Source organism: Cottoperca gobio, chromosome 6 (assembly GCF_900634415.1).
Source record: "Cottoperca gobio chromosome 6, fCotGob3.1, whole genome shotgun sequence".
NCBI classification, from domain to species: Eukaryota; Metazoa; Chordata; class Actinopteri; order Perciformes; family Bovichtidae; genus Cottoperca; species Cottoperca gobio.
Genome location: NC_041360.1, coordinates 18,306,877 through 18,318,691, shown reverse-complemented (window position 1 = coordinate 18,318,691; position 11,815 = coordinate 18,306,877). Strand labels below are relative to the sequence as shown.

The 11,815-nt window shown below is 41.3% G+C and overlaps 1 protein-coding gene across 6 annotated transcripts in view; it reads right to left on the bottom strand.

Annotated features, from left to right (window-relative positions):
* Positions 1 to 205: 205 nt before the first annotated feature.
* The window catches only part of ano3 (anoctamin 3), a 34,593-nt gene continuing 22,983 nt past the window's right edge, over positions 206 to 11,815 (bottom strand). For all 6 annotated transcript variants that reach the window (XM_029433796.1, XM_029433797.1, XM_029433798.1 and 3 more), the window contains exons 11-25: positions 10,935 to 11,069; positions 10,604 to 10,700; positions 10,117 to 10,177; positions 8,032 to 8,114; positions 7,734 to 7,874; positions 6,982 to 7,146; positions 6,738 to 6,774; positions 6,503 to 6,614; positions 6,134 to 6,191; positions 5,775 to 5,872; positions 5,330 to 5,484; positions 5,055 to 5,207; positions 4,197 to 4,347; positions 3,925 to 4,114; positions 206 to 3,548 (exon numbers count right to left, since the gene is read on the bottom strand). In XM_029433796.1, the coding sequence (XP_029289656.1) occupies positions 3,366 to 3,548; positions 3,925 to 4,114; positions 4,197 to 4,347; positions 5,055 to 5,207; positions 5,330 to 5,484; positions 5,775 to 5,872; positions 6,134 to 6,191; positions 6,503 to 6,614; positions 6,738 to 6,774; positions 6,982 to 7,146; positions 7,734 to 7,874; positions 8,032 to 8,114; positions 10,117 to 10,177; positions 10,604 to 10,700; positions 10,935 to 11,069 (1,819 nt within the window). In that variant the 3' untranslated portion in view covers positions 206 to 3,365. The remainder of the gene's footprint in view (positions 3,549 to 3,924; positions 4,115 to 4,196; positions 4,348 to 5,054; positions 5,208 to 5,329; positions 5,485 to 5,774; positions 5,873 to 6,133; positions 6,192 to 6,502; positions 6,615 to 6,737; positions 6,775 to 6,981; positions 7,147 to 7,733; positions 7,875 to 8,031; positions 8,115 to 10,116; positions 10,178 to 10,603; positions 10,701 to 10,934; positions 11,070 to 11,815) is intronic.

Genomic DNA, 11,815 nt, shown 5'->3' with positions numbered 1-11,815 from the left:
TTCTATGAATGCTCTTTGGCAAAAAGATTTGTGGTTTGTGATAATAACGGGGGGAAAAGAGAAAACAATCCCTGCTCTCCACTGTGCTCTGGTTTGTTCCGTAAGCAGATTTAGTTAAAGTTCATGAAGATGATATCAGCCAGGCCCAGAGGCTGTTTGTCTGCCGTTTGTATCACAGTAACACAAATGAAGAGAGCGATTTGATTTAAAAGATACAATCCATGATTTATTACAGAAAAGAGTGATATCCAAATTATTTTATGTTACATTATTTTTTTATACATTTCAATATGTTTTTACATGTAAACAGGAACGAAGTAAACAATGTCATTGATACACTTCATGTCACGACTGATACCACCCTATTATACAGTTAAATCTATGGTCTAACGTCACTGTGCTTCGACATCAAGTACATCACTTGCTCAAGCGCAATCCTATTAGGAGGCATTCAGAAAGCGTAATCCTCCCAAGACTATTTTTTTCAGAGATGTGCAAGGTCATGCCATTATTACTTATTATGCAATACCCATATTGTGCTATCGCCAACAGTAGAAGGCATTAAGGCAGCCTTTCCACCACCGTGCAGCATTTGTTAGTGAGAAGGTGAACCTATGCTCTCAGAGGGGAGAAGATAACAGTAAAATCATTAGAAGCTGGGTAAGTCAAACATCCAAGGTCTTAATAATTCATAATATCACCCCTATCCCATTACGTTAAAGACTTTAGCTGAAAGGGGGTAAACATTTTCTACTGTTCTAATTCCCTAGTTGAGTGTTCAAACTGAGCAAATCTGAGGATTCACGTGTTTGGTTGTTTTAAGACTGTCCTTGAAATTCAGTCCGGGCCAGATTATATAAATCAGTCTGGAGTCCAAACTTTTATTTAGAAAATACTCTTACAGTTTAAAATCCCGCCACATCAAGGAGCATAACATCTTGTCCGGACGTTCAAAAAGGATCAACACTGAAAAGGGGAAGTGATATGTTTAAGACGCTGTGAACAACTTTACAGAAGTTAGCTCTGCTCAAAGCAGGTGTTAAGTCATGCATACTCTATAGCACTAATGTACCAGTACATTAACATCTGCATCTGTTCAAACTAAAGGATACCAACATGCATAGATTTTAAATGTTCACATAGCAGGGAAGATATTCTGAAAACCTGGACTAACCTTTCTAAATATTGGAATGAGGATTAAAACAATCTCTCTCTTGTGAATGAAATGATTATGATCAATGGATTGAACATTATGACCTGAAAGCATCATTACTTCTTAACCTACAGTATGTCTCCATTATTAACTGAGTTCTGATCTGCTCTAATCTACTTTCTGTGAATATGCAAAATCAAACATGCAACCTGCATTATAATCATGCAAATGCACTGCAGTAAAGAAAATATATATCTTAAAAAATATAAGACATTCAGAGGACACCTGAGAAATGTGAATGTTGCTTTGTTTATCTGAGGGTGAATACTGTGAACTCATAATGATAGCACAAAATAAAAAGTATAAAAACATTAAATACATCATAAAATGTATATTCAAAGAAAAGAAAAGTAAATAAATACATTTAAATAACCAACAATTCTTATAAAATGATAAATACATTTTTCAGTGTTGAGTGCAATGCATTCAGGGTGGTGATATCCTCAGGTTGGTGTAACTTTCTCGTTTACTAAATCTTATTTACCATCATATGATCAACATGACCTGTACTGAAGCTTTTGGGTCGACATTAAAGTTCTCATCACCTACAAAATACAAATCCCTCTCGTTAATATGTCTCACTCCATAACTCTCCATCTCATCTTGAATGAAACAGGAAATGATTCTGACTCACAGATGGATGCGTCGCTCATGCTGCCTGTTTTCCTGAGTTCCCCAAAAACATGCTGCTCCATAACATCGGAGGCAAACCACAATGAAAGGTTACAACAAAACCTAATTCCTTAGTTTCACATGAGTAAAAGGTCAGGAAGCAGCTAAAAACCGCATCTGACCGTATGCTTAGCAAAAGACTAGAAATGAAGTATGTTGGTGTTCTTTGTGAGTGAGTAACAGTGGATGGATGTTCATTTGCAAGCTGAACATCCAAGCCACAGGTATGTCTAAGTGATCCAAGTTTCAACCACGCTCCAGGGCTTCCAACAACAAATGAAAAACAGGCTGCGAGCGCAGAACGGAAGAGCAGATTTGCAGCTCCTGCATGCGAGTGTATACATTGTTCATGATGGGAGTCACATTACAACGCATACAGTGTTTCAGAGCCATTAGTTGAGACCCGAGTAGGTACTGTGGTGTGACTCGCATCCAAAACAAATCCTTACAGGAGAGTTCAGAGAGTTCAGAGAAGATCACACAACAGAACGACGACAGAGAATATTTCTTGCACTTGAAAAAGCACGTGCAGCACAAACAGGCACACGTGATGTTGGTGACACAATTGTGGTGCGCACAACTGTAGGCACAATCAAATCGCACTAAAGTTCACATTTCCTCACCTCAAGACAGTCAAGATCAGCAGTAGCAGATTAACACACAGCTCACACCGAGTACAGACACACGTGAACCAGGCATCAAGACAAACGGGGACATTGTCTATCAAAAGATACAAAACAATATTACCATGCACTTTGTATAATTCTTTGTCAGACGTACTGAATGGATGTTCACATCCTCCACGGTGAATGCTGTTGTTTTTGCTTTTTGTTATGTTTTTCTTTTCGTAAATATTAATCAGCATGCTTCAATATACAGTCGCTTGGCAAGAACAGTGTTCATTGTATATGGTAGCCACATCACCAGAATCTCTTTTACAACAAGAAACGCTAAGTGCCACAGTAGCTCTGTCACATATAACCGGCAGAACTGTGGCTCTGCCGATGCTGACGGGAGAAACACACGGCCATGCTGCGAGCTGCACCAAACAGAGTCAAAGCGTAGCGCTAGCTGCCACACAGAGAGAGTGCAGGATGGGTGCCAAAGGTGAACAGTGGTGAGCTGCAGCCCTTGATCTGCATAGTAAACATTACAATTGCACAGGTTTTTTTCCAGTGAAGCCATGACACAGCACAGACCCAAGGGCGACCTGCTGGGTGAAGCCAGGTGAGGGATCGGGGCGGGAGAGGTTCAGAGCCAGGGACCGAGAGCAGCGCCAACACTGAACGTGGAACAGATGGCGAGGGAGTGGTCAGGTTCAGAGCCTGAAGCCTGACAGGTTTGGGGCGTCTTTGGTGTACAGAATCAGCCAAGTGAAGCTAGACTCTCAAAGCTAAGATACATAAATAAGCAGGCAGGGGGAGGTTGTGCCTGTGAGTTGAGGGCTGTGCGGCATGTAGTGGAAACGTGGGGGTATAAGCTAAGGCCATTCATGGTGATAACGCCGTCCGTTCTTCTTCCTCTCCTTCTGCAGGTGCTCCAGTTCTGCTTCGTACATCATCTCCTGCATCAGGTACTTCTCCCTCCTCATACGATCGCAGAGACCCTTCGGTATGTCCGGAATGAGGTACGCTATGAAGGACTTGATGCCATACACCAGGTGCTGAGGGAAGCATTAATCATTTATGAGTTACCTTCCACAGAACTGAGGCACTTAAGTTGCCAGTTTTTGCTGCACAATTCAATAAGCGTTATGCAAATGTTAACACTGTGTGCACCACAACAAAAACAACATTATGTGCCCTGGATGTTAAGTGAAACTCCTCAACCTGCTGTAGCAGCGAGATACAATTAAAGCTTTAAACTCACTAAAATGGTAAGGTTTTCACAAAAACAGCACATAAATTAATAACAGTAAAAAAAATATATAATTCTACAAAACATTCCGTAGTTACACATACTTTTAAAGGACATAGGGGGAATTTAGTTTTAGCTGCTTGTCTTGCTGGTAAACACGCAAAAAAGAAATGCCGACCGACCTCAAAGACGATGATGAAGGCCAGTCTTGCAGCCAAGACGTGCCAGAACTGCAGGGTGAATTCGTACGGCACTGAGCTCCAGGGCGGCGCTCGGTAGTCTCTGTACCTGCAGTATCTGAACTGACTGCTGTACTTCATCTCCTTCATGTCAAATACAGACAGGCTGCTGTTCATGTAGCCTCGCAAACACCTGAGGGAGGAAAGGAGAAGCTATCAGACCGTTACACTCAGCCGGATATATCTAAAGCTTACATATTATATTTAGTGCTTACTCATCCTCATGGTGGTGTCCCTTGTCCATACACGGGCCATATTTGAAGGCGTAAACAAAGCGGGGGATATAGTCTGAGGTGATGGCGATGACGAAGGCGTTGGTGATGACTGCCAGCACGCCGATACCTTCGAGAATCCCATGCCAGATACCTGACAGCCAAACCAGACGAGTAAAAACATTTTCCACTGCCAGAATATTGGCTTGTGGCTTTTAAAAGCCTTTTATAAGTGAAACATTAAAGTGCATTGAGTGGAAGATAATGATGAACAACGGAAAAGAAACATTCTTCATTTACTGATCTGCAGTGAATAATAACCAGAATGAGTTTGAACAGCCTCCTGAGATGCAGCCACGTAACCAAATAGTTTGTGAACTGTGTTATTCAAAAATACTGCAGGCTTTTTTGGCTGCATTACAATAATCTATAAAGACTACTGTGCTGTCAGTGAAGATCATTCATCTGCATTAGGTTAGTCTCTGTATGATCTGTAAATGTCAGCTCCAACCTATAAAGAAGCTTTTCTCTTTGATTCTGTGCGAATGAAACATAATGTGTTCATTACAGCTGAAGACGTTTCACGCCGGATTCTTCCTTTAATTACAGGGCAACTTGCCACAAGATTTGGTTATATATTATATGGCAGTGGGGGGGGGGGGGGGTGTTGCTTGTAATCACATGGGGAGATGGGCTGGTGGGAGGCGAGATGCAGCATATGGCGGTACATACGCACAGGATATGGGAACACATCTATCTCCATGGTATGGAAAATGTTTCATTCCTGCAATGTTTTACAGTTGGATCTAAAAATACAACAGTCACAGAGGAGGTGTGGGGGCAGTCAGAGATCACATTGACCTATGTCAGTGGCTCGGGCAGGCAGGGGTCTCCTCCACTGAGTGACAAACTTGTAGGCGTCAAGACGAATCTCAATGATGTTGTTGAGCAGGGCCAGGAGAGGAGCCAGCGGGAACGCTGCTACAAAGATGGTGGTGAAGCCAAACTGGAGAACTGCAGAGGAAAGAAGCGTTTGGATGAACTTCAGAGGATGTCCGTCTCAATTTTGGCACAAACAATGTACATACTTAGATTTTTTTTCCATTCCCTCTTGTAAAGAGAATGTAATGTTTTACCCATTTCAAGGTATTCGTCCACCAGTCCATGGGCGTTCATCGGCTGCAGATTCCAGTCTTTGTCCCACTGTGGAAGCTGGGCTTTATTCTCTACATTCTGCCCTCCACCACCTAGTCTCTTCATCTTCCTACGAGACCACCAGTTCTGCAGCAAACTGAAAACGTAGCAAGTCGCTAACTGTCAACTCAAAGCAATTATTTCTGACAATACACTGAGCACTGCAGGAAGCCTTTTCCTAAGCCCCGCACAAGAGGATTTAATGTGTTTCTGCAGGAGAAAAGCCTTTTCATTTGCTAATGAGCTAAAGGACAAATAAACTAAACAGAAATTACATAAGGTTTGTAAACTGCCAATCACTTGAATTTACAGCATTGAGGAATAAATGTGGCATTTATAATGGTTCATAGAGAAAGAACCGTATGATTCTAATAAAATATTACTTACGGATAACCGAGCTCCATGAAGTTGTTCCAGATTTGTTTGAAGAACATGATGACTCCCATTTGCAGGCACAGATCAATCAAACAGCCACTCGGGTGACACTGAGAAAAATATATTTAAATTACAAAACTGTAACATCCTTATTTCATGCCCGATAATTGAAAGCCATGAGCGAATCCTGTGACTCTCTTCATCCCATTCTGTTTTTTGATCATTAAAATTCTAAATCCCAATAATTATGTGGGAGATTAATGGTTCACATAGTAATATATAGGCGGATCATTAGAAAGACGAATTATGTGACAATTCTAAATATATTTTAAAGCAATAATTAGCCCAATGTGATGACAAATTGCACTCACCTCCTCCAGTCTCCATCGATTAAAGAGTTTATTGTATTTTCCAGGCCTGCCAGCAAACCTGAACAGATTGAGATTGGCAAGATTAGCTGCGAAATATAAGCAGAGACAAACTGATAAAGTCTGAGTAGGAAAAAAAAAGACACTTGAAGGCACTTATTATGTCTGATAAACCACAGATTTGTTACACTTTCAGTCAAGGCAGTTTTTGTAAAAACTGAAACATGAAGTCCAAAGAAAACACTATACAGTGAGGAGGTAAAGGGAAGTCTGGGCAGATGACAAGGGAGTTTGAAACAAAACATATTTGCACAAATCGCTCATTAAATTCACTGTAAACAGGAATTGTAGAGTTCATGGCAGCCAGCCTACCTTCCAAGAAAGAAAGCGATGTAAAATGTGGAGCTGTTCAAATTTACAAACTGGAACAGGAACATCTTCAGAGAAAAGCTGTTCTCCCACTCAGACTCTGTCCGTGGGTGCTCTGAGGGGGCAGAAACAGGGGGTTGTTCGGGGTGGATGAGGGAGAAAATAAATGCTTGTCAACCACCTGGGAAGCAAAAGATAATGAAGGTATAAATGCATGCAGACTGTAGACAACGCTCACCTAAATTTGTCAGCAGATAGGCCACCTTTTCATACACCTGACAAGATGACAGTACTCGTAAGCATCAACAGGGAAAAGGTTGAGGAGGATAATGATCATGAAAAAGAGAGGCAAACAGGAATCTTAGCAAACACAAAAGTCTCTCTGGCTGTGGCTGTGATATTTCCTGGAACAAAGTTCTAAGTAAATGAAACATTGGACAGAATATGTAAACATGCCAGATGATGCTTGTCCAGACACCCACCACGTTGAGAGACATGATGATCATAAAGTTGATGCAGACGCCGGTGCCAGAGGTCGCAAACTGCCAGTTCTTCTTCACAAAATCCCAGTTGAAGGAAGCAAACTTCTCCATCGCAATGAGACGGAAAACCACCACGGCAAACACGGCCGTCAGAACGAGGGAAATCTAAGAAAAGATGGTGGATAGAAGGAGGCTTATAGGAGGCGATGTTATATGCATGGGTGGGATGAACACTTTAGTTCAGGTTGTTTAATCTTATGTTAAACTAATTCATCTAATTCTCTCTAAACAGACTTAAAGCGACTCTGAACGACGTTGAAGCAGGCCACTGTGTCTGTAAATGCTTTGATTGTTAATGTTATGATTGTGACTGTAACTGTGCTGCTGCCTATCTCGGCCAGGACTCTCTTGAAAAAGAGATTTTTAATCTCAATGACACCTATCCTGGTAAAATCTAGGTAATAAATAAATACAAAATGTTATACTGAATAACTATTGATTAAGAAACACCCTATTCAGGTAAAAATAAAAACACTCATTATTCAAATGTAATCAGTAAATAGGAGAAATTAGGCCATCAGAAAGGCCAAATCCACTATTTTCTCTCAATGCACTTTTCATCCAGCAGGGGGAGATGTTATGCCACTGCTGGCACATCATAAACGCTCCAAAGGTGGCACACGAAATAACGGTGATCTCACTCTTAGCCTAAATCCCAAAGGGGGAGATTATTGAATGATCAAAGGGTTTACCATGAAGAATATTCCGGACACAGACACCATGAGCCGGCTGAGTTTGTCTGAGAAGGGCTGGAAAGGCTCGGGCTTGCAAGAGATGGGGTTGACTCTCTCCACTCTGGAGTACTTGGCTTCAAACTGAGGCCTCAGCTCCTCCTGATTCACAAAACATATTCCAGTACAAACTATTGAACAGTGTATTCTTCTTCTTTTTATAGTCATGTAATCAGTGTCAAATTTAGAAGACGTGCTGCATGAATTAAAATTGTGAGGTAATCAAATGAAGATTTTTCCGAGGGTACGGCCGACGTACCTCTTCCTCCTCCCAATCGATAAGATCCCAGTCATAAGTCAGCTCTGCCCTCCTCCTTTTCCAGAACTCCAGGAATACTGTGGCTGCAGACGAGATCATGAATCATTGAAACGATGGTTCAACTTTGATATGAAACACACAGTGTGATTGATAATCATGAGACTGCAGAGGGCCATTCACTGTGGAAACAATGCAGAGCCAAACACCACATCACGGATAGATATCCAGAGTGAAACACAGGCTGCAGTGACAACACCATAGGCTATACTTGTACAATGTTTCACCCCCAAGTTGTGTCTTTGTCAGACGAGCTCTTATTTGTGTTGAAATACTTCAAAAGGGATGCTTCTGTGGGAAGAATTCATTTGGGAGGCATTGTTTCCTTTGTGTTGGACTCTTGTGACGTGAGCTACACAACACACCAGAAATAATGCTGGTAATCTTTTTCTGTCAAGACTTTTCATGTATTCTGGTTTATTACAGATATATAGCAACAGAAAAAAGGCTTTTATAAAGGCTGAATTTCAGAATCAATATCTATGTGGTTCAATATATGTGGAAAATTGTGTTACCTAGTAGCATTAGTGGAGAGGTAATGACAGGAGGACCTCGGAGTCGGTGGAAAAGAACTCTGCAATCACATATAATCTATGTTGGACAGCTCACGGTAACACTATACTACCGATTCAGCCCTTTTGTCAGTTTTCATTAGACGTACACGTCTGATTTTGTAGCAGGGATGAACGTCAAATGAAAACTGACACGCGTATTCGATTAGTGCTGTGCGGCCTAAACACAGCTGTTTCATACATCTGAACATAGTACTTGTGTTTGGAGCTGAAACAATTAGTTGATAAAAACAACAAACACAAAATAATCGTCAACTATTTTAATAATCGAGTCATTTTTCAAGCAAAACTGCCAAATATTACAGTTCCAGATACTCACGTCTGAGTCTTAAGACTGTTGGTCAGACAAAACAAGAAGTTCCATGACAGAGAGTCTGTAATCATAACTCTACAAAAAGAACGATTACACTAGTGGATAGTGAAAAGGCGATATTATTATATGTATATTATTAACATAGATATCACAGTTATTGTCAATACTGGTATATCCAACACCCCTAGTTGCAGCTCTACATATGTTATTTCCAGTTGTTGTTTCCAGTGATGAAGATAAATTCAGGTAACACAAAATAATTGAGGTCTTTGAAAGCACCAGAAGGTGAATCTTTCGTCAGAACAACTTTGACTGCTGTTAAATGTTAAAGTTTAATAAAGGTTGACCCACTTTTGTTTTAAAGAGAGAGAAAAGCAGCCTTCGCACATGCCTACATTCGGTCCCTTAGGCTAACCAATCTTTTATCTCTATTTCGCACACACACGCTCTCACACAGCAGCCCTAGTGCACTCGCTCAGTGGAGCAGTACTGTTACTTTGGTCCACATTGCCAAAAGCCTTTCCTGCAGGATTGAGAGCCACGGACCTCCCTTAGCTCTTCGGCTCTCGTTGGCCTTCAGTTAGCCCAAACACAGAACCCAATGTGCCAAGTGTGTCGTCTGGTTACAGGTGATTATTTACCACGCTGGCAGATCCATGAATCTGGGACAGACGCTGCTCATACTCTTACAAAAATATTACAGCTGTGGGAATGACATCTATAACATACCACATTACATCATAGTGCAATTATACAACCCTGGCAGCTGAATGATACCGTCTCCCCCTGGAGAAATGTTTAATTATCCGACTAATTCCATCAGGATGGCACTGGGAGTTTAAGCGCAGACGTTCAATCAGAAAAAAAACCTGCCCACGATTTATTCCCTGACAAATGTATTACAGAGTAAAGATTCAGTATTTGCACCGCAGAGTGTTTACTGTATTGAATTCTCAGTTAAAAAGCCTAATGTGTTTGGAGGAGTTGAGTGGAGAGTGGTGCATGAGCACGGGCACACTATTGTATAAATAGATTTGAAATCCAGAAGGGTTTGTATCAAGCGAAGCACATAGTTAATGTAATACAACAAGTGTTCACAAAATCAGGAAGAGGGACCAAATAAAAAAAAAAGCTTCCACGTACCCCAAATAGCCATGAAGATGGCAAAGAACACAGTGCCGCCATTATCAAAGAGATGGGTCACCTAGAAACACAAGCACATGAAAGGCTGCTCGGGAAAAGCGCTTCCTGAAATGGTGGCGTTACAGATGAAACAGAAGTATGTCTTTTTGAATTTTAGCAGCTTCAAATACACGTCAGAACTTTGTGATGATCAACATCGTGCTTCAGAGTTTCTAATCCTTTAGTTTTGGGGCCTCACATGAGACATTTCTTACAGAAAAAGTTTGACATTTTTGGGAAATAAGCTTTCTTGCTGAGCGTTAGATGAGAAGATTGATACCACTCTTATATCTGTATGGTTCATATGAAGCCACATATAGCAGGCAGTTAGCTTAGCTTAGCATGGACACTGGAAACAGGGGGAACAGCTAGCCTGGTAATGTCTATAAGTAATAAATCTGGCTGATAGCACCGCTAAAGTACGGATGAATACAAGAACTGCACTGACCTTCGCGTAGACACAACTGTCACTCAGCGTCCACGGCTCACAGGTGTCCTCACACATAGGACACATGATGGTGGTGTTGGCTTCACAAATCTCTTTACTGGGGAGACAATGAATCAGGAAATGACTTCAACAATCAAGAATATACACGTTTTAAATGACACATTCTACTAGAGGTGGGAATCTTTTGGTGTCTCACGATTCGATTTGACTTCTTTGTGTGTAGGATTACTGTATCTAGATTCTTTTGTAGAAACATTTTTGGAAGTTGTGAATCCATTTCTCCATTTATATCAATACAATCATACATGGTACGCAGGTTGTGTGAACTGACCTGACTTGGCTGGAGTCCATAGTGAAGAGACCATAGAGGAAGACAAAAACGCCAACCAGGGCAGCAGGGATCAACATGCCGGTGTACCAGCCCAACCACGCAAAGTAAAGACCGATTTTCTCACCAAAGTAACGCCTGGGAGAGAGACGGAGGCACAACGTGGTCAGGATTCACCGACAAACTGTGCCTGTTAATTAAACCCGGCCATGTTTACTTGCAGTGAAGTTGTGTGGGTAGTTAGTGCACTGTGGGGCAGCTGTGGTAGCCTAATGGATAAGGAGGCTGCTGGGCTGAAGAGTCCCACAGTATAATGCTGTGGTGGGAAATGAATCAGTTACTCTATCTGCTTCCTAAACCACAGCTGTAAGGGTGCCCTTGAGCAAGACATGCATTTCACATCTGCTCCCGTAAAGCAGCTCAGTGGCAATTAGCTCAGGCAACTTCCAAATGTGTATGCACCGCTCTATAAACAATGAGGAAGGACTGCCCTTCGTCCATGCTCACTAGTATCCAAGCAATGGTGTCTGGTTTCAGGATACCAAAGATCTTCTATCTTTTATTAAACAATGTTCTGAACGTTAAACTGAGAAAACATTTATAGATCAAATAACCAGATATCTGTTTTTAGCTAATCCAATGAATAAAATATCTGAAAAAGAGGTACCACATCACAAGTTGTGAACACAACATGTACACATCATCACCTATTAAGGTTGATACGCAGAACGTACTACTTATTTACACACCCAGAAGACCTGTTGTAACATATCATTCATTTGGAGTCGGATTTTTTGCCACCTGGCAGATATAAGACAAACGTTCACTCTCTTTTATTTTTATTTTTGGTCTCTACCAACTCATGAGGGAGTTATCTGGCTCTT